Source organism: Leptosomus discolor, chromosome 3, assembly GCF_034619465.1.
Source record: "Leptosomus discolor isolate bLepDis1 chromosome 3, bLepDis1.hap2, whole genome shotgun sequence".
Classification (NCBI taxonomy): Eukaryota; Metazoa; Chordata; class Aves; order Leptosomiformes; family Leptosomidae; genus Leptosomus; species Leptosomus discolor.
In genome coordinates, this window is record NC_141393.1 from 36293855 (window position 1) to 36316497 (window position 22643).

Here is a 22643-nt window from a genome sequence, read left to right on the forward strand (position 1 = left end):
TATCTTCCTTTTATTCCACCACTGGATGTGGGAACAAAAGGTAGGGCTTGCTGGAGCCATCCGACTCAAATTAGTTCTTCCTCTTACTCAAGTCTTTCATTGAGGTAGTAAAATTCAATTACACAGCTGCCACCACAAATGATACTTCCATCAAAAAGCACATCACTTCAGGTTCTGAGTATATTTCCTGGCCAAAAGACAACTTCAAATAAATGCCTGAAAAATCTGAGTTATGCTGGACACCAGGAAACACGTGGGCAGCAGTATCTTGGAAGATATACCACAGAGCTAATGGATAGAACCTTCTCTATAAGGTATGAAAAATAGCATAAGGTTAATGATAATCAAATACTACAAAGGAACCACAGACCAGAAAAAAAGTGTTAATGAGGATACCAAGAACTGTGGATAAACTGATTTCTCAATATAGAAGTCTGTTACAATCAGGGTTTAGATTTGGTGAGGTTATGGAGGAAGAGAGAAGTTCCTTTCACATAGGCAGAATTCTTGGTATTGGAACATGTTTCATCCAAATCAGACACGAGTGACTCACTAGAGGCTAAATTCTCATTTTCCAGAGCTGACAGAGAACTATAAAATGAGGAGGCATGTATCAGAAGTATGTACGCCAAAGCCTGCATACAGAAATGCTGAAATATGCCTTGCTAGTCCCCAAGGTAAAGGCTGATGTTAGCAAGCTGCCAGTTGTGAAGACAGCTCCAAGGGCGTTCTCCTATTTACAGCCCTTAAGAATAAGGTGGCTGAGGTCATGTACCAAATATTCAGACAGTCTAGAAAATAAACCGCTAAATCACAATGCACTAATCCTAAAATAAATAAATACATTAAAAAATCTGTAGTGTCAGATTCCTCATTCAGAGAGGCATTCTTATGTCCCCTTTTTACTGAGAAATGTGTGGCAGCATTTGATTGTCATCTGGTCACAGCACTACTTTATGCTGGAGCCAAGTGAATACTAGTTTTTTGGTTTGGGTGTTTTTGGTGTCATGTCCCATGTCCGTGTCCACCCCGCCCCCTGCTTTTTTTTTTTGTTGTTAATTTTTAGCTTTAGTAGCAAGCTTCCCTGTTCAGCTGGAAAGCAACTAATACTGCTTTTTGAATCAAGAATTAAAAGATAGAAACAATCCCTTTACAGATGTTGGGACATGCCACCAATAGAAGCATAAATGCACTACAGTGCAGAAGGAAGTGTAAAAATGATACTTCACAGCAATGAGTGCATGCACATGCTTACACAGCATTGTTTGAACAAGGCATGACCTTGCCCTGCCCAACTCCCTGATCATTTTCTGTGGGATCAGAAAACCCTAAAAGGCATAAGCTTGCAAAAATGAGAATTCAAGGAGGCATCAACAAATTTAAAGACTCATGCTCAGAGGGGGGAGGCAAGATGGGTGAATAGGAAACCCCCCCCACCTAAACCAACAAACCATTCACCTCTAAGCAGCAGGATTTCTCCCTAACTAGTAAGCCACCCACCACTTGTCAATGTTCAGAAGTGTTGTCATTTTTAATTAATACTTCGTAGAATATTTACGTTTATAAAACATTTATACACATACAAACACTCCTAATACAACAGCTTCATCTTAAACCTGGTGACTGAAGTAGCCTGTGCATACTTCTGGTTCTCTCGTGTTAATGTAAGAGGTAAACAAAGTGGTAGCATCCACAGTTGCCATGTGTTACTTACCACAGGTATAAGCCTTTAAGTTTTCACAGTTCAATGGCACTAAGCTGATAATTTGGTTTGTAGTGAGAACCTGGAAGACTTGAGATACAAGACATTGCTTGGGAAACCAGGTGTGCCAAGTATGAAGGCATTTTATTCTCACTTGGATAAGTGACAAGGGTTGATGTGGAGCTGGGAACTCAGCCAAGCAGATGTGCTCCAACGTGTCAGAGGGGTGGGAAAGCAGCAACTGGGAGGAAACGCAACTGCTCTGCAAGCACCGAGTCTCCAACCTTCCTTCACGAAGTGCCTCACTGTTGTGGAATTAGGCACATGATACAGGAAGTCTTTCCAGTCCTATCTCCAGCTATCACGGGCACCCTTCTCAGGTGATGAGAATTTTTGTACCATATCTAAAGCAAACACTCCCTCTTCCCTAGTTTTAATTTATACAAGTCAATTCCCTACATCAACAGACAACCAGGGAGGCACACATCAGCCACAGTCCTGACAAGAGTTTGACTGTGTTCAAGCCCTCAACTCACTTAATGATTACTGATGCCACCACTCAGAGGGAAGTAAATATTTTTAGAGACCCCTTGGAGCAGTACCCCATAATCCAAATACCAGGAGATCTGGAAGTCTTCATCTTCAGAATTCCCCCTCTCCTCTCTCTAGCAGAAAGCACCCCAACTATAGCATCTTTCAAAAACAAAAAAGGCAAATTCACAGTTTTACTTGAAGTACCACAAGATTCTTCCTAAGAAAATTTATTTCAGAAGACAGTTGCTCTGGTGGGCAGGGTTCACTTTACAACCAGCTACCCCGCTTATTCTTAGGCTAATACTGGCTGTTGGCATAGAATTACTCCAGAATTAACACTTCTGTCTATCATCACTCATTTTGGTTGATTAAAAGTGGTCAAGCTTTTAGACTTACCAGAACACAAGGCAGAGAACAGAACCTGCCAGTTATTCTTCAGTCCTGTTCTGCTTTACTGCTTCACTAATAATTGCCAGAACCTTACAATGTTGAAAATAAAGTTTTATCACTACTTGTACAATGATGGTTAATTATATTTTTATAATTTTATTTACTTTTTTCCACAGCTGACAGTCATCCAGAAAGGAACTAGTGCAGTAAGGTTTTTTTTTCCTTTTCAGTCAGAAACTTAATGTTATTTTAAACACACACACATAAAAGTCTACACCTTTTAGCTTCAAGACAAAGTACTATTAGCAGACGTAAAAAAAAGATTTCTGCTTTCCAAACACACAACAAATAGTTCTTTTCTGCATTCATTGTGGCACAGAAATAGCATTTTTGGTTTCTTACAGCCAAAAGTTGTTGACTTCAACTCCCCAATAATCCATCATTCCACTTTTATCTAGACTAAGTAGATAATAGCACAGCTGATTTGCATGAGATAAGACAACTTGACAGTAATGAAATATGCATTCTCCTAACAGCTGACTATATTTGTTCAACTTCTCCATTTAGAACCAAACATGCCACAGGCTTCTTGGATGTGGCAGCCCTCCCCTGAAATAGTAGCTCTAAAAATGAGTTTGCAGAACACTTCGTCTCATGCACAAGAGGTGTAATGAAAGCCTGTTTGTCACAAAAGACAAAAAGACCGTCTATTTTTCTGAAGCTGGAACACTTATTGTACTAAGTCTTTAAATCCATGGAATATCTGAAACAAGTGAAAGTGGCAACTGCAAGATCCAAACATCATTCAGTCTTTTTGAAAGTGAAACTCAGGAGGTTAAATACAACTGGAAAGACAGTCATCAACCTAAATTACAAGAGCTATTTGAAACTGTCTGCAGCTCACTTTAAAGTATGATGTTTTTGTCATTTCAAAATACACATAGTGCTTACTCCTCCCCCAAAAATATCAAGAAAATGGTTGCAGTCTCAGCGAAATCCACTAGTTCTGTTTCTTTCAAGCCTATACATACAGAAAATGGCCTCCTTCCCAAATTCACAGAGCACTATTATTCACAGAAGTGTATTAAGCAAGTCACAAGCATATTCGTAAAAGCATTTTTATCACATGTGTTTTGGCAGCTATCGCTTCCCAAAGGGAATTCAAATGTCTCTAAGCACTGAGATTAAGGAGTAAGGGGTGGGGGGGTGGGGTGGGGGAGGTGAGAAACATGAACATGGCATCCTTCTAAGTACAGACATACAAGACCCAAGTTAGTTGTTCACCTACACTATTGTGCTCCAAGTAATGATCGTCTGAATTGAAACAGTGATCTGTATGACTCAACTACGTACCACATCCAACCTGAAAAAGCCAGATCTCATTTTATACCAACATGATCAGCAGCTACAATCTACATGAACAGATTCACTACAAAACTACTCAGTACAGAAACAAAAATATTCTAGGCCTGCAACAGCTGAAGTCTGTGCGATTATTTCTATTTATCCCATTACGGGACAGTGCCACACCTCCTGACTCCCATATGGCAGGTTAGTATCAGAGTCCAGCTTAGTACTCAGTAGAAAAAAAAAAACAAAACAAAACCAAACAACAAAAAAGATACTGCAGCTATGGTTATTTTGAGTGAAAACACTTTATTTTTTTCAACCAAGTTCAAACTCAAACTTGCAGCCCTGAGAACCCACCTCAGCAGGTATTAACAAAATTTGTGTGAAGTTTTAAAGGGGGAAAATTTTCACAATTGCTTCAAAATGAATAGTATTAAATAGCTAGCCCTGTGTTTTATCTAGAATTTTCATCTCCCCCTCCCCATTTCTAACAATAACTACTCACAGTACATTTAAACTTGAAGAGGATGAAATAGCATCAAGTGCTGAAAAATTAATGGAGGGGGGAGAAAAGTTACTTTCTTTTAGTCTCATTCTAAGGCATCAAACGAGTCATTTAACTAATATGGAATAAATTGTTTCAAGTGTAATATAAGCACTAACAACACAAGCATGCTCAATCTATTCTCTCAGTGAATCCTTATCTGTAGCCTACAATGATTACCGTGTGTAGGAAGGCAGACTGAAGACAAAAATCAAATCACGCTGTCTGGCTTTTACCAAGGCTATTAAAAATGGCTTCATTTTTTTTTTCTCCTCTCCTAATGCAGCATCAGTTCAATAAAGTTCCTCACACAAGATCCAACTGCTTTCATAAACTAAAGAATTTGCATTGTACAAAAGCTGGAATAACTTCACACCAGCAACATGATTTGCATGGTTTTGTATTCTGAAATAGTTGACTATGAACCACCGGTTTCCCTTTGTACCAGAAAACTGGGCACAAAATATAGCTGCAAATCTCCACACCAAGACAGACCTTCAGTCTTCTGTAGAACTAGAAGATCTGGCAAGATGAACTGGCAAAAGCAACCACTTGCTAGTTTCAAAATGTAAGCTTTGCACAAGATGCTTTCAAGTTCTACGCACCAGAACATCCACCCTTGCAAGAAAAAAAAAAAAAAGGCAAAACATACCACAAATCAGCACTGTAGCATCCATCTTCAAAGCTTTTATCCCTTCAATGCAAAATACATAAAGACCAAACTTGCCTACTTCAGATACCAGAAAATGAAAATACAGCCTGCTTTAAGGTATGCATGGTCTAATGCAGTGGGGTTGATGTCACTCTATGTAGGCCATGGGTACTTTTTTTTGGTCCTTTCCTATTCTTCCATCCCTCCTGCACCCCAAGTGTTAAAGCTGCACCCTCTGATAACAATAAGGCAGCCTACAGAAAGGAAAAATGATTTTAATTATATCTCACTGCAGAACACAAGCTCCTGGAGGGCTGATGCTAATTTTTTTAATACCAGCACCAATCTGTAAGCACTATCAAGTAACCTGGAACCGCAGTACCTGTGTGATACAAGGGTGTTCCGCTGCAGAGTACGCTTTACTAAGAGAGGTGTAGCTCCAAAATGGAGCTATACATCACCATTAAGACACACTACATTCTTTGTACCCAGCTAATCGATGGGGTAGCTTTTTCTGTCTCCACTCTTCAGCATGCTATCAGCACTACCTAAACTTTGATTCTTGTATTAACAGAACATTGGGCTGTGGTGTGGTTTTTTTTTTTTAAAAAAAAAAACTCTGCAGAAAGAGGCAGTTTGCCAGCAGCCTTCTTTAATCTCAGTTTAAGGGATGGGTAAGTCCTAGTTCATGCTTCAAATAAAAACCCTTTCAGCAAAACAGCCTGAAGTACTCTTAGGGAACATTGAGGCAAGAGACATACTGTTTTTCAGAGTCATTAACTTCCTATCAAGTGGTATAACATGAAGAACAGATCTGTGGAGGCATCCTTCATCCTCAAGTACATACATGCTTCTGCATCACAAGAATATACAGGATAAAGGATTAATTCTGCCTGGATCTTTTGACACATCCTAGAAACAGCATTTTCCGAAAGTATCAAAAAGGTTAGCATTTATGCATATGATTGTTCATAAACTTAATTCCTCAGTTCACTGAGGCAACTACATGGATTTCATGGAGTTACACAGCTATTAAGACATTTTACTCATGTCACCTTTGAGCAGGTACCATGCATATACACTCTATTACAGTAAAACAGATTCCTAGACATTTGAGAACTAAAGAGGATACAACAAGCTGAGCCTGAATGTCAGCATGATGTGAATAGTTTAAATAAGTTCTTTAAGATCATGGCAGAAAAATAATTTCATAATGGAATGACAAGAATCCTGTTCTTACAGTCTAGTAGCTGCCTGGAAAGTATAAAAATTCATTTAAAATAAGGCACAGATACTAATGATAACGTTTAATACTGTATTATTGATCCTGTCAAAATACAACTTTTGGCAGTTAAAAATAATGCATTATTTTATTAGATATTTCTCAATGATCCTCAACTTAAGCTTACCTTGCCACTAGAACAAAAACACCATCCACAGTTACAATTTGGAATTCTGCATGTGGCCGTGGATTTACATTATAAGCCCATGTATTTACATCTACAGTCAAGCTGGATTTTTGAATACTAGAGTATTTCACTTCAATCAATTACAATGATTACTTCTTGTATTACCAGAAATAAATGGCCATAAATTACTTCAGTTTGTCTATTAAAAAACCAGGAGAAAATAAGATCTGAGTTTCCATCACCTTTACAGTATTCTCCTTGAGCAATAATTTAAGAGTTTCAGCAATTGCTACCCAAATTATGAAGCTAGTCTTTACGTTACTTTTACACTTAAGTGCTCAACAGAACAGTAAAGTAATACAAGAATGTCACCATACCATAGTTCCTTTAAGTTTTTAATTGACAGCAAGAACATTTGAGAAGTAGTAAGTTCTATCTGAAACTCTTTTGAGTGTGAAATACCTCTAATGGTACCTAACAGTTCTAGCAAAAAAATTGGCTATGTGCATATCTCGGGATTGTCCCACAGAGTTCTCGGTTTTGGGATGTCCCAGCTACCGGGAAGAGTTTGATTGCCCTGGGAAGTGCAAAACTTTTGGTGGTTTAAAGAATATCCAAATAACCAAAAGCATCAAGTTCTGATGACAGATTTTGTAGTTGGCCTTCAGAAGTTAGCAGTAATGATATGTAAATTAAATACAAAATGAAGCAATAGGAGGCCTAATGCTGTTGACCACTACAAGAGTTTAAAATTCATTTATTTCATCTGTAAAGCAGAAACCACTTGAGGCTATCAAACGACTTTTCTCCTGCATGTCAACAAAAGTGCATATGCTTAACGCTAGGTATGAAAACAATCCTTGTAAATACTTGGTTTTTTAAGGAAGCAGACTATTTGGTGATCATGCTGGGCAGGTATATTTATGTTTTAAGTGAACAGCTGGCACTTCATAAGTTTTAATTGGAAAAGCATGCTTCCTAATCACAAAATAAAAAAGGCAATAGCAAGCCTAAAATCAAAACTCCGTCAGAGCTATTAAGCTACAGCTTTTAAATTAAAATAGTAGAGGATAGCAATAAGACAGTAAAAGAGTTGATAGCTGTATTTTAAATGCTATTGTTGGTATGAATTTGCCATCACTGATCAGGCTAGAACTTGATTAATTTTGCAAAAGCTCTTTGTCAGTTTCTTAAAGGAGGTAGTATAAAAAGGGTGCGATTTGAATATCATGGCCTCATCTGGCTGTAAACATTTAAAACAATAGACATAAATATCTATGATAAAAAATACTGTGGAAGAGATTATTCTAGAAATTTTTTTATGAACTTGAAAGAAAAAACGATACATTTAATATATTTACTTATTTGCATGTAGTTTAAATGATACAGAACAAGATTATCGTGTTAGAAATCCACATACAATATAAAAACATTTGTTAGACAAACTCACCATTCTGCTGTCATTTGCAGTAACTGTTTATCCAAGCTTAACTTCAGGTATTTATAATATTTTTCATACATGAATCTTTGTATATGTGCAACGTTTCATTAACTACACAATGTGAAACCCTGATTTTTGTAGTTTTTCATCACAATCTGAACATATTTGCATCTTAACACATTGGCTTTTGGAAACACTAGTAATTAAGGCATCTTTGCTGTATAGTTTCTCAATAGTGCAAACAAAAACTGTCTTTAATAATTTGATTAAAACATAAAAGTAATTGAATATTCCAAAGATTTTTTTAAATGCAATTGGAAGATAGTTGTGCATTTTGGAGTTCTCTTGTGAAACATTTAAATGAACATTTAAAAGCTCTTAATGCTGATTGCTTTTGTTGGCTCATTATAACTGGTTCTGCTGTCTTGTCTTCATGACAGTATAATTCATCTTCTTTTATGCAACATTGTAGTAAAATACAGTAGCATTTAAATGAACACCTAGTAACTGAGTGAATCCCAAATGCAGCAAAGGCATACAGTTTTCATAGTGCACTTTCACCTCACTGAAGTAAAAGTTGCTCCTGCTAGACATTTTTCCACTTCAATGTGAAGCAGATCGTTAGGATTTTGTTAGTGGTTTCATTAAACAGCTTGACAGTTCAGTTCTCTTCTGCCAGTATTTCTCAAAAGGCTTTCAGAAATAGTACATATTTCAAGGATACTTTAGGGGATTGTTTCACCACATAGTACACATAGTTTCCCAATCATGTCAGTGTAGCTGTAATAAATAAGCATTTACATCCTAGAAAGAAAAAAAAAAGAGAAAGTGTTTGTCACATTACTTATAGCTATAACATGGACTGTATGTCTGAGGTAAGGTAACCAATAAGGACCATAATACAAGAATAATTATGTTTAGGCCAAATTTCAGAACAAGTTATCTTCAAGACTTCTTTCAATTAATGCTTTCTGTGGCATTTCTTTATGTACTAAAAAGCCTGCAAGAACAGTGGGATTAGTTTCCAAAGCCACCAATTTAGTCTGTTTTTCCTCTACTCCCTGCAAGCACAGGAAAGAAAAGCATCACCGTGACATCATGTACTCGAAACATGTTTATTAAGAGCAATATTCCTCCAACATTCTTGTACTACTCCCTTTTGCTCCTGACTTGTTCCGGTGGCCTTGGTCACAATTTATCCTGATATACATTAGGTAGTAGGCAAATAAACAGAAAGGGAACCTGAATCCTAGGGAAACAAACTGACACTGGCTATGACTGCTGTGCTGATCTACCAGAAGAACCAGGCAGTCTATATTACAAGCTCCCATTGCTCTACCAGCTGGGAGTTAGAACTCAGTACTTCTGCATCCCTGCTGACAAACTCTGCAAGAAGTTTGTAATTATCCTTCTAGACATACCAAAATTGAAGTCAGATGTGCACAGCAGTGCCAGAGGAACAAGAAACAACTTGTTTAATGCAAAGTGACAAATTTTGTAGCCATAGAAGTATAGATTCCACAAAGCTCCTTCAGATGCAACTAAAGCGTGCAATCTCCAAGTTTTTAAAGTTCGCTCAAATCCAGCACGTAACCATGTGCCCGCTTTAAGCCCTTTCTCACTGTCTACCTTCATCAGGTCCCTCCATGTGGAGATGTTTCTCACTCAGTGTAAGTCTTGGTGCCCAACCTCCGAAACCCACGTTTATAGATATGAGTACCATGAGCAGCACATCATGCATTTAGCAGCCAGCAATCAGCTTTAGAATTCAGTATGTTGTCATTTGCCACAGTCACCTGATGTGCAAATGCTAATAACATTGCTGGGCTAAGATTACCCAAGCTGCATTACACTTGCAATGGGTACAGCAGATTTCAGAGAAAACATCTGTGCTTTCACAGTCTACCTACTCATCTGGGCCCTTTTTTACATCAAATTTTGGTTTTTTTTAATTTATTTTGATTTTACTACTAGTTATTTTATTTGAGAAGATGCTTTCTCCACAAAAGAAAAAAGGATAAAGAATTCATTGTTAGCATTCTAAACCACATCACTACTAGCATAGGGACTCCACTCCAGATTTCTGCAAAAATTGTGCATTAGACTTGAGCATTAGTGGAAAATTAAGTAAAGGTGTTTCTATCCATCAATAGTTTACCATAAACACCACAAAATGAGAGGAATACTGCCAAGTGGCACAACTACATTCACTACTAAACACAACTGGAACTGGATTACCTTAGCTATATTACCAGTATATCCTGGAACCAGAGTAAGATGATTCTCCTGTTCCCATAATCCACTTAATTGTTGTTTTAAAATACAAATATTTCTGAAAAAGAATGAACAACACTATGACATATATACTACATTTCAGTAGACTTTTTGACTGAAACACGATTAATACTGCATATAGACTTTGTATATGATAGATATTGACACAATATCAGAAAAATTTTGACCCAACTTCTACAGCATTTGTATAACCTCTGATATGACTATGTTCTACACGTATGAAAACTCCAGTTAAAAACCAACAAAACGTGACAATCCTTAAAGCAAGTTTCCAAACACGACCTGTGTCTTTAAGAACAGAACGTTTAAAGTACTTTTAAGCTTTTATTTCCAAATTATAATCTTTTCTCTTGTAGATAAAATGTGCTCTTACTGATCAAAGTTAAAACAGATTGAGATGGAAGAAGCTACAGAAACACATTTACATATTTCCCAACACTATACTCACCCATCCTCTGCCTTTTCTGTATGTGCAGACAGTTCTGACCACCATCTTTTAATGACAGCCTGAAGCCAGTTTAAACCAACTATCACATATCTGTAACAACATATTTTACACATTATGCTTTTTTATCTCTCCCCTCTCCAGTATGTACAGGTCAGCTAAAGCATAAAGACAAATTGGCGACTTAAAAAGCAACACATTTTCTATTCTGGAAGAAAAAAAATCTAGACAAATTGGCAAGTTTAAATACTTGGCTATGTTTTCAATTTTGAAGTGGTAAACTTGCTGAAAAAGTAGAAATTCTTCAGGTATTGTGCCTGAAAACTTTGCCTTGATTTCATGTTATAAAGCATACTAAAACCTTGATGCTATTGTGTTTAGGATAAATGAATTTGTGAAAGGACAAAGCCAGTCCCCCCGGTCCTTAATCCTGCAGAACAGAGGTTTTGCACCACCAATTTGTTAAAGGACAAAGGTTCACAGGAAACCTCCCCTTCAGATAGGTGTACCCTGAGAAAGGCAGGGTTGGGAGAAAGGGCAGAGGGAACAAGAGTCAGAAGACTAAACACCATCAATTTCTAGGGCACTGCATAGAGCAAGCAAGAAATAAGTGTTTTGAAAATATCCAAAACTGATACTTACTCTTCATACTTGCTTTTAAGCAATGATTTCACTAAAGGCAAAAGATCTACACAGCAGCCAACTGAAATATATGGTTTTTCTTCCTGTAAACTTAAAAACCAAGATGTTTCAGAAATGCTTGAACTTTAGCATGGTTATAGCAGATTCTTATTCCCCACTTTTTGCTTGTACCTGTTTGTAAGCACAGGAAGGCAGTCTACTACTACTCCAAGATCCTGTATCCTAGAAATATTAAGAATAACATCAGAAATGTTACTAGTAGAGCATAGGTTGAAGTATATACTTTCACTATGATTTAAAGAATAACAAAGTTATAACATTTAAGGAACCCCTAAAAATACTGCAGTGTATTTGGGGTTGCTACCACTTTAAGAATATAAAAGAGACAGTAGGTTTACCTCACTAAGTAGGCTACCAGTTCACTTATACTTCTCCTTCTCCAGAAGGTTAAAGCTACATTCAGCCTCAGATTCCTGCTGAAAAGAACTTGAGCCATAGTTTCATGGTCCTGAGAAACCTGTATATTTTTTAAAATATAGAATTAGTTTACCACAAGTAGCCAGCAACAACACAATATGCTGCTCTAATACAGTAATTTACTGTATGAAAATATGCTTTCTTGCCAGTATGCTGATGAGTTTTAGAAATTTAGCTAACGATGTACTTAAAACCACAAATTTCCCTTAGAAGGGGGCACAAATAGATTAAGTCTACTTTACCCAAAAGCTGCAAGAATAAGGTCTATAGACACTTAAAAAGAGGATCTAATAATTAAATGGAGCATTCATGAGCATCAACCTATAATTCTCACTAACTCAGAGGACAAATTTAGACACAAGTAATTACATGCATTATTCTGAACTTTGACAGAAAAGCTTCACTTCTGAAAGAGCTTGTTCTCAGGATGAAGTTTAGGTATTTTGTTAAATAAGACCTTGGATTGGGATGAACACTGCAGAGCCACTCACACCTCTCAAACCACTTAAACTGTCATCTGTGGCCAGTGATTTGGTCTTTAGTTTCTCAGAGGATCAATCTTCCCCAGTCTTCACTTCTTTACCCTTCTTTCTGCAACCTCTTTATTCTAATTATTCTGCTGCCCCTTCCTTGAAACCATCAAATTCAATGGAACACAATTGTGCCACAGACTTGTACCTCTAGCCCACTGGACTCTCAGGGCTCTCTCTTCATGGCAGCCCACACTCACAGTACCATGAAAAGACGGCATGCTGATAGTCTTCGATCTTATCTTCCCTGCCATGCCTCACTTTAAACACCTGCAGGCCCCAATGAGCAACAAACATCTATGGTGACAGAAATGGAAACTTCAACATTAAGGGACTTAAATGGCCTTCATGGTCTCAAAACCCATTTTGTTCAAATACCTGACCTTTTAGCCAGTTTCAGAAGTCCTGCAAGCATTTACTGGGTTTCATCAAGCAATCTTAACAAGAAATACAGTCTTATACAAACACTTGAATTAGTTTAATACACTACATTAGTTACATTAGTTTCACTAGTTTCATTCCTATCCTACCTGACCAGTTTATTCTCATCCATACACCAACACTTTCAGACTTCCATAAACATCCGTGTGGCCACACATCATGCCAGGCCATGAAACCTAATCAGGTCAAAACAATGTTTTCCTTTGGTGCTGGTACAATTTTAACCCAGACTAGCCTGGCAGATCTGAACTTCTGTGCTGACACAAACATGGGGAAAACTGGCAGGACTACTACTGTTGGCAACTATATCACCATAAACTGACAGATAAAGGCTGTAAATCACAAGACCTGAGCCAAACTGTATGTTAAGAAAATTAATCTCTGAAAACTTTTACAGATAACCATACAAAGAAAGTACCAGCAATACTTGTATTTTAAACAAAAGTTTCTTTAAACTCTACTTACCTCTGAAAAAAATCCACTATATTTGGATGAAGGGCCTTCTGTTTGAGATGAGCCAGAGTCACTAGAATTCAGCAAGTGTGTACGACTGTCGTTGTGCAGTTTTGCTGGCAGATTTCCTGCACAAGCCAGTTCATTTTCTTTATTTGCCATGTCACAGCCCCTAGATTTAGGGAACTGTTTCTTTCTGTAACAAGGCTTTGGAGTAAAACAATGAACTTTTCTTTTACAATATACTGCTTTGAAAAGAGAGACGGGACTCGTCACAGTTTTTCCAACTGTTATTCTGCAATAATAAAGCAGTATTTTAGTGAAGGTTTCTCTAAACCTAAGCAATGTTTTGTGTTAAGTTAAACTGTATCATTGCAAATGCAGCAATCAACTTGCAGGTTACTTGAAACATTTTATCCCCAACATAAAACTTTTGATAACGAAAATGTCATGAAGGAAGAGCTACCACCAAGATTTTTCTCCCACTTTCATTAATGCAGAGATGCATTATTATGGAAGCGGACACAAGAACCAAGTATTGTCAGTAAAATTAAGACCTATCTTCCATTTATGTCTTCTTGGGTGTTGTAATAGATTTAAACCACTTCTTCCTCCCTGCCTCCCTCTCACCTAAAACTCAAGACTCTACATAGCACAGCCCTCCTACCTGTTTGTGTATGAAGCCAGCTGTTTTGGAGATTTCTTACCCTGGGAGAAAGAGAATGGAGAAGAAAAGCTGTATTACTAAAAGGCTCAAACACTCCCAAAGTTTGTCAAAAAGAAGTCCTGCTTTACCATGGTTTAAGTTTACCACAGATTTCCTCCTTTCCACCCACTCTTCCTATTCTGCAACTAAAGCACAGCTACGTTGACCTTCCTATAAGCTTCAGTTATTTCACCGTGACCTATAGACAGATTAGCTCTGCCACAGCTGCCCTTGGAGCACCACAGCCAGCTGTAGGCTCGGGGTATCTTTGACAAGAGGTGGAATTGTGACAGAAACAGATGCTTTAGTCACTAGAAAACTAAGAACTGCAACTGATATAAAAAGCCTACTTGAATCTGATGGCAAAATTGCATTACTTGTGTCTCACATACATTTAAAGGCCCATAATACAGCAGACACCAGTATTGGGAAGGATGACAGCAGAACATTTCCCCACCAAAGCACAACAACAAAAAAATCCAGACTGCTGTAGACAACACTAGCTTGATTATCCTGAATTCATTCATATGAAACAGATTAGCACCCTGACACCAATTAGGCTGCATAGAACAGCGATATCCTAGAGGAATCACAAAATTAATTCAAGGTTGTGCCACACATCAGCAAAATCTTTCAAAACTAAGCAACACAATTGGGAGATGAATTTTGGAAGACTTTTTTCATACAGTAGTCTTCAATATTTTAGAGCTTCACATAATGAAGACGAGTTAAATTGCAACATTCCAGTCTACTTTTTTCAATAGTAAACAAATTAATAAAAATAAAAAAGCACTAAGGTGCTCAAGTCAGAAAAATGTATTTTCATATAAACAGGTCCGACTCTTACATACTGCAGGCATTTAAACTTGAAAATTTATACTACTGTTAGCATCTACAATGTGCACATCAGCAAAAACAATACTATGATCTACTTTTGTTAACACTGAGTCACAAAATCATGGGGGTTTTAATACATAATTTCAGTAAGCAAACAGAAAGAAGATATTGGCATCTTCACCACTGTTTGAAGCAATCTCATAGCAGAAGTTTATCTCCCTAGTGCTTCCTCCATGCTCCGCTGCCTTACTTTTCAGCCAGTAACACAGGTAAGAGGTTATGAGAAAATATTTCTGACTAGCAAGAATGCAGTGAAAGTACATGTCTTACTAGACAATGTGGTAGATCAATCTGTACAATAATAAGGTCCATTTCAATGCAGGTATTTCATCTACCCTACCTCGCACTTGTGCCATGTAGCTCTCTTGGCAAGAGAGAACTTTTTGATGACAGAATTCCTCTACTGAAACTGTTCTTGGCTAGATGGCAGAAAAGCAGGCATGAGTACCTACTGCTCACATGAACGATACAATGCATATCTCTGTGCAGTCGCTGCCTGTGCCTATCACAACGCACCGTTTTCATAATATAATGTGCTGTTGCACATCTAAATATGAAATGCCCAATAGGGCTGCGCTTCTAGTTTTAGACTGCTCAGAACTACAAGCTTGTTTGACGTTTACTTCAGTTTCATCAGAGGACAATAAAAAACCCCAACAAAACCCACAGCTTACCTCCTTCATGATCTTTTTAGTGGAAGAAGAGACTCTTTTTCTGGGGAGATCAATGGGATGACCTTCGATATGTAATACTTTCTGTTTTCTAACATTGTGGGCTTCAGATGCCATAATCTCTCAAATTCCTGTTTTCAAGGGAAAGATATTTAGTTATATCTTCTAAAACATTCAGTCAACTTTCTTCAAATGCAGCTGGCAAAAGCAGTTAAAAGAGTTTATTCACAAGATATTCCGCCATATAAATTATCCAAGACATCATCCTTTAGGAAATGTTAGCTGGAGGCCTTACTAGTAACATTCTGATGAGTTCTTCAAAATTCCTATTTAGCTTTCCGAAAAAACAAAACAAAACCAAGCCCTCCTCCCTGCAAATAAACAGAGGCAGAGATCTTGTTTTCAGACCAGCTTAGTACGTGTACACCGAGCGATGCCATACAGACAAGAACTCAAGTAAAGAATAAGGTAATTTATGAGACTCTTTCCTCCACATCTCACACTATGAATTTCATCCGCTAGCTAGAGAAAAAATAATTGGTCCCACAACTGTTTCCAAGTGAGGAAAGGCAGCTAAATAAAAAGAATCCCTTCTTTTCCAGGAAGAAGGCAAAGTTAATCAAAATAGCAAAGGTTAAAAAAATGGAAATAAAAGATCTCCCTTTAATTTACTGGCAAATCCAGCCCCCACCCATTTTTCTCAGCATATAACTTTGGCTATTTTTCAGATAAAAAAAATCTTTAATCCATAGTTAACCAAAAAGAAAACAGCTAAAGTACTTAATGTATACAAATATTTCTACAAGAATCAAAACCAAGAATGAGACAACTGTACATATGGTTTTGCATTTTTTGTAAGCGATTCAGAAAATCCATTGCTTGAGACTGGCTTCAAAGACGACATCGTCATGGAGCACCATTCTTAAAATATCTTAGGAAGACATGCTACCTTGCTTTTAAAAACCAACTACTTGCTCTAATTTTATTGTTTTCCTATAAATGGCAAACTTCTGGTCCCAACACGAGTGCCCCAGTCTCTCCCCTCCACCTTTGGTACCAACAGTCCTATCCTTTTTCCTTTACATAGTGGATTTATCCCACATTAAGAACTTCAGTATCTAAAACACTAAGACACTGAGTATCGAAAAAGCCAGACAGGAAACAGCTTATTAGCCACAGAAGACCTTGCAATGCAGTAGCTAAAGGCCATCAAATAAACAGGTGGCAGGCTCAAAACAATGCAGAAGGTCTATTCTTCACATAAAGCATATTCAATTCCATATTGCAGGATACAGCGGAGCCCTCAGACCAACAACTTCAGCAAGCACTGCAAATGGCAGCACTATTTAGGGCAAGACCTTTAACAGTTGGTGGCCCATACTTTTCCAGCTACAAGGCTGGCTTAAGACTGGTTCATTAACTTGACTTTTCCTGCATACTATGGGACAGTGACAGAATAGTTGTCACCTTGTGAGCTCTTCACACTTCCAAGGCTTCCAGCCACCAGGCTTATGAAGAAAGAGTAAAAAAAGTATTTTCTTCCTTAAGTTTAGAAGAAACCACATGAACAAACAACTTCTCTGCTCATCAAAATTGTTAAAACCATCCTTTGGACTCAAAATGGGCTGTACATTAAAACTTGAATTTGGAGCACAAAGGCACACAACTGAACTTTTGGAAAAATGTCCAACCTAACAACCCTAAAATCCAAACAAATCCAGTCTTATACTCAGGCTAATGAAGACAGAAAGCTAGAACGACTTGGAAAAAAATCTAAAATCTTACTGGTGTGTTGTTTGTGGTCCGTCCGTCGTCCCCCCCCCCCCGCCTTGCATCCACTGTTTGAGAATGTTGCTGAGCGGAAAGCAATAAACTCCAGAAGAATAGGAAGGACAACCTGCTATTACCAGAGCTAAACCCCACAGAGTCACCTGTCAGATGCTAAAGATAATCCATCATCTCTGTTCCTGAAGAATCATTTTTTCAACTACTCCCATGACACACTGACAGCTTACAACTCCTCATGCAGAAAAGTGACCTCTCCTCACTTGCTTGTTTAATAAATTATCTCAAACTACCCTCCTCTTTCAAACTGAGCAGTAAGCAAGAATCTGATCTCCACTATAAGACAGCACAGTTAAACTAGAATGCTTTTTACTTAATATAAGTGTAAAAGAAGGCTAGAAAGAAACACCTTACCAAGGAAACTCAATTAGCCTATCAGTGTTTAATATTGGGCTCTAAAGAATGTAAGGTAACATCTCAAAATACTTGAACTGGATGTACCTGAACTGAAGAGAGATTATCCTGGAGGAAAGGAAGTTCCCTACACAAAGCTGAACATGTCCAAGAGAAAAAATAGGAGAACAACACACTTCGACAAAGTTGATATAAGAACATAATGTCCCCTAGCCTTCCAGTTGAAACAGGAAAAGACAACAAACCCATCAATTCTTTAAAAACTGGGAACAGAAACCCAAAATGCCAAGAGATGACTACATATAAAGGAACATCTGATGGAAATGAAGAAAAACTGGAGTAAAATCCTTACGTCTGTGCTCACTCTCTTACAGTTTAGAGAGGTTTCCATAGTTTAACCTGTTTTGTGATGGTTTCTGATGATGCAGAAGCAGCAGAGTATATAAGCAATAATGAAATAGCTGTGTTCTTAATACACGTGCAGAACCTCTCCCTTAGAGCTGACAAAGCACCTAAAGAAATCACGTGCGGAGAATACAGTCAGTATTTAAAGATAGCCTCAAGGAAGATCCAGACTGACATCTCTGTTGTGCAAATTAGTAAACAATGTAATCAAGAATAGAATTAGCGGACATAAATGAATAACATATTGGGAAAGACTGAACCTGGCTGTTGTGAAGGCAAGTTCTGCCCTGCAAAATTTATGGAATTCATTGGGAACAAGAAGTAGTATAACATGGATAAAGGACAGCTGAATGATGGAGTCTATCTAAGATTCCAAAAAGCTTCCAGAAGTTCCTGACTTAAATCTCTTGAGGAAACTAAGCAACCAAGTGGTAAGAGGGAAAGTTTTTACATTGAGAAATAGCTAAGTAAGGGTCATAAACTGTCTAAGTGGTTCCTACAATGAAGGCGGCCACCACAGGAATCCCACAGAAAGTCTGCATTGGTTTATGTTGTTCAATACATTCATAGATTACCTCACAAAGGGGATGAGTAGTTAAATGATGAAGGCTGTTGACAATACAAAGTTACACTAGACACTGAAGATGAGGGCTAAATGAAGAATTAGCGGATTACTGTGATGTACAATAAGCAGAAGCAATTATAGATTAATATAAAGTAAAGCCTGTGTGTCTGCGGGCATGAGGAAATTCTAGGTTCCCATATAGAATCACAAGCTCCGAGCTAATAATCGCCACCCACAAGAAGATCTGGATATATGAGTTCACTTGAGATCATTTGGACTGCACAGCACTCCATATGGATCAAGAAGTAGTTAGGAAAATAAATAGAACACTGTTGTGACAGTGTATAGAACTAATTTGTGCCTATCTGCTATATCATCATCTAGGGATAGCTAATTAGACACTATCACTTGCTGTTACTTTGGGATATACACACAGTATTTTCAAACTGACATTAGGTACTAATTTGTACAGGATCAGACAACCTATATCACAACATCTTGAATTTTTGACTATTCCCTTGTGATGAGCACAGCTAGTTGTATTTGTTCAGAACAATCTGTTATACCATCTCATTAAGGCCAATGCAACTCCTTTGCTTCACAAAATTAAAAAAATAAACTAAGGATAGAATGCAAGTCCCTTCAGCTCTCCCTCAGCCTTTCATTACATAAGCCTAAACTGTTTTACAACTAACACACTAGACTGCAAATCTGAACAGAGATGCACAATTTCATTAAGATGACAGGCTCATCTGCCACCAACTTCCCTTGTCCCCTGGTGATGTCTCCTAGCAGATATCAACCCTCCTTCCTCCTCTCTTCAATTTTCAGGAAGCAGAAGGACTAGAGGAAGAACAGCCATATATCCTGGTAAGTCAGCTCCTTTGTCCCCACAGTCAATAGACAGTACCTGTGCAAAGTTTTCTTGATGGCTCTACTGCTGTTTTCTAACTCTGATCTCTTCCAGATGCAATACGACTCTTCAAGTCATACCAGAAACAAGCAAAGAAAGCCAGCACTAAAAGGCTTTCATATGCGTATCTACCAAAGGCAAGTATTAACAACTCTGCCACTCCCTCCCATCGTCCCGTGTTCTGGGCACGGCCCCCAGAAAGGGACAAACTTTTCTTCACATGTTATGTAACCTACACATGTATTAACATAACATTAATTTCTTACAGAACACAGACTGGAATACTTTGCATGACAGGAAAGCAAATGTAAAATAGCTAGATTTCTTAAGTCACAGACAATACCCTTTAAAACATTCTTCCTGTCCTACTCTTTGCCCAAATTCTTAATACAGCTTATTTCCTGTAGCATTCCATGTACGTTAGCCATTGCAGATGTTCCTGTGATTCTCCCCCACCCCATTTTAAACCGAGTGCAAGTTCAAGGATGACAATATTAAACTCGGATGAATGACTGAATCGTTACTCCCCAAGGAGGGGAGTTCATGCTTTGAAAGCATTCAAAATAAGTATACATCAGGGAACCAGTAATGGTCAACTAATTTCATTAGTCCTTATCAGATTTAAAATGCTCACAATAAACTTCCAAGAATAGTTATTCCAAATTTACTTCCAAAAGGGTAATTACAAAAATAAATTAGCACTATCTTATGATGTAGAAGTGATTCTGTAAGCTTGGCATAATTTCCTTTCATGTTGACTCTGAGAAATGTTACAGAATCTATCTGTCTCAGTTTTAGATGGCTTCCACATCCTTTGAATATGAAATAGGTTTTAGTGTTTTTTTTTTTCCAAAACTTTTTTTAGTAATTTATGTCCTGACAGTTCACCAGGTGTTAAATACTGAATTCTCTTAAAAAAAAAAGTGGAGTTCAAGATTAAGGAGTATGTTAATGCAAAATGTTTCTGCAACACTATAAAACCCATGCCTTATATGCCAACAGGATAATTTTTTAATGTGCTATACCTGTCAGGCCATTTGTTCCAGTTTAAAGTTTCATGTGTGGACACAAATTACAGGAATTTTATTAAATTTGCAGTAAACTCAAGTAGTATTTGAGCAACTAGTTATGGTAAATTAGCTTATTCCTACAATTTAAGCTCATTTCCCCATTACTCTTACATATGGAATTTGTATGTTGCCCACTGGCACAAGCAGTCATAATGAACCTCCGAAAATGACCACAAGTCCAAGTTTGGTTAAGGCAAATCCAGGTGTGAGTTAGCTCTCCTTGGGGAGCTAGCCTGAGAGTCTACGAAGTGAACCTTATTCACATTCTGGAAAAAAATATTTTCTAGAAAAAAGTAAAATAAACAAGCACTCAGTTTTCTGCATCCGGAGGTACCATTTACAGATATGTTAGGCTGCCATAAAGTAGTATTACTTGCCAGTGTTTTAGTCCTTTCTGAAGTCATCCTTCACCAATGAAAAGATGCTTTTACCTGTCGATTTTCACTTACGAACACCCTAGGAATAATAAGGTTGGAAAAGTTCTATTATTAACATTATCTGAGAGCTGTTATATAGGAAATAAAGTTCCAATACACTAAAACTCTCAAATTAGTGTTAAAATTAAATACAGTATTTTCTTTTTTCTATTTGTTGCTCAAACCAAAGAGCTCCAAAAACCTACAACAGGAATTTTAAATCCAAACCTAGAGAAATACATACTGGGAAGCCTCTCAAGCTCCAAACTTAGCAGAGGCATAGGTACCCACCTCATCCCCACTTGGCTGAACACAGTCTGGGACTACATTTCACATGGCTTAGGATCACATGACTTTTTATCTTATCCTCAAATACAGGTATGTTGTTGACTGTGGCCTGTTTATGGTATTTAAAAGGCCTTCTTAATTCATACCCAAGCTCCTTACCCTGGGACCAACATACAAAACTGTTAAAATTAGAAAAAAAGCTTATTTAAATTATTCCAATGGAAACATATTGAAAAGAAAAGTTTCAGAACTGGGCGAGAGAAAGAACATATATCCTAGTATAATAATACATACATATCAGTATAGTCACGTATACTTTTTTTTAATAGATACATATAAAATACCTTAATACTATTATTTCTAAAATATTATAATGAAATTCTGAGTTATAAAGTTTAGTAATTCAAACCAATGAGTTCAATATTACATAAATTTTAATCAAAACTGTATGCACTGATAACAAATTAAAGCTATTGACTAGAACAATTTGTTTTTTCCAATCAGCAAGGCCAAAGAGACACTAATCTGCCCTCTATTATGCTTTAATTCTACTAAATATAGGTAGCTATCCTCTTCTTCTTTCCCTTCCCCGAGTTGAGCCAGAAGGAACAAAAAATCAGGGGAATAGGAAAAGCAAAATCCATGTTCCAAGAACAGATGGAAGAAAGCTGTTTTTAAGCAAACTGACTTAACCTTGGTCCAAAGCACAGCATGTTACAAAAAGAGTAACAAAAAGTTTCTAAAACTACCACCCAGACTCTCTCCTTCACAGATCTCACCATTTAGAATTTATTTTAGATCTACATTCAACAACATGCCAAACTACTCCAGCACAACAGTGGGGGGGTGGTGGTGGGAATAATCTGAATGCTTTTTAACAAAGTAATTAATACAGAATCTGATTTACAAGCATCTGAAGATTTCCACCCCCCCCCTCCCTTTTTTCCCCACAGGAATATGTCACGCCCAGAGAATAAAACCCGTCGGCAGGCCTCACGCCCAGCCTGTTACCCTCCCTTTCGGCAGCACCAACACCTTCCCCACTCTCCTTGCCCTTACCTACCATCGCACACGCTTGCTCTGAGCTCTGGCTGATACCCTCATTTTAGAAAAGACCCAACTGCCGCAACTCGCTGGCTGGAAACCGCAAGTGCTGCGGACAGCTGTGCCGCAGGCCGGGCGGGGGAGGCAGCCCCGCTCCCTCACCG

General features: G+C 37.7%; 1 protein-coding gene across 1 annotated transcript; it reads right to left on the reverse strand.

The window, feature by feature from the left end:
* Positions 1–8353: 8353 nt before the first annotated feature.
* On the reverse strand, positions 8354–15696 carry KATNBL1 (katanin regulatory subunit B1 like 1). Its single transcript, XM_009949255.2, has 9 exons — positions 15583–15696; positions 13973–14013; positions 13318–13600; positions 11803–11921; positions 11576–11626; positions 11405–11494; positions 10766–10855; positions 10261–10354; positions 8354–8826 (listed from the first exon to the last, which is right to left on the reverse strand). The coding sequence occupies exons 1-9, from the start codon at positions 15694–15696 to the stop codon at positions 8794–8796; spliced, it is 915 nt and encodes a 304-aa protein (XP_009947557.2). The 3' UTR covers positions 8354–8793.
* Positions 15697–22643: the final 6947 nt, after the last annotated feature.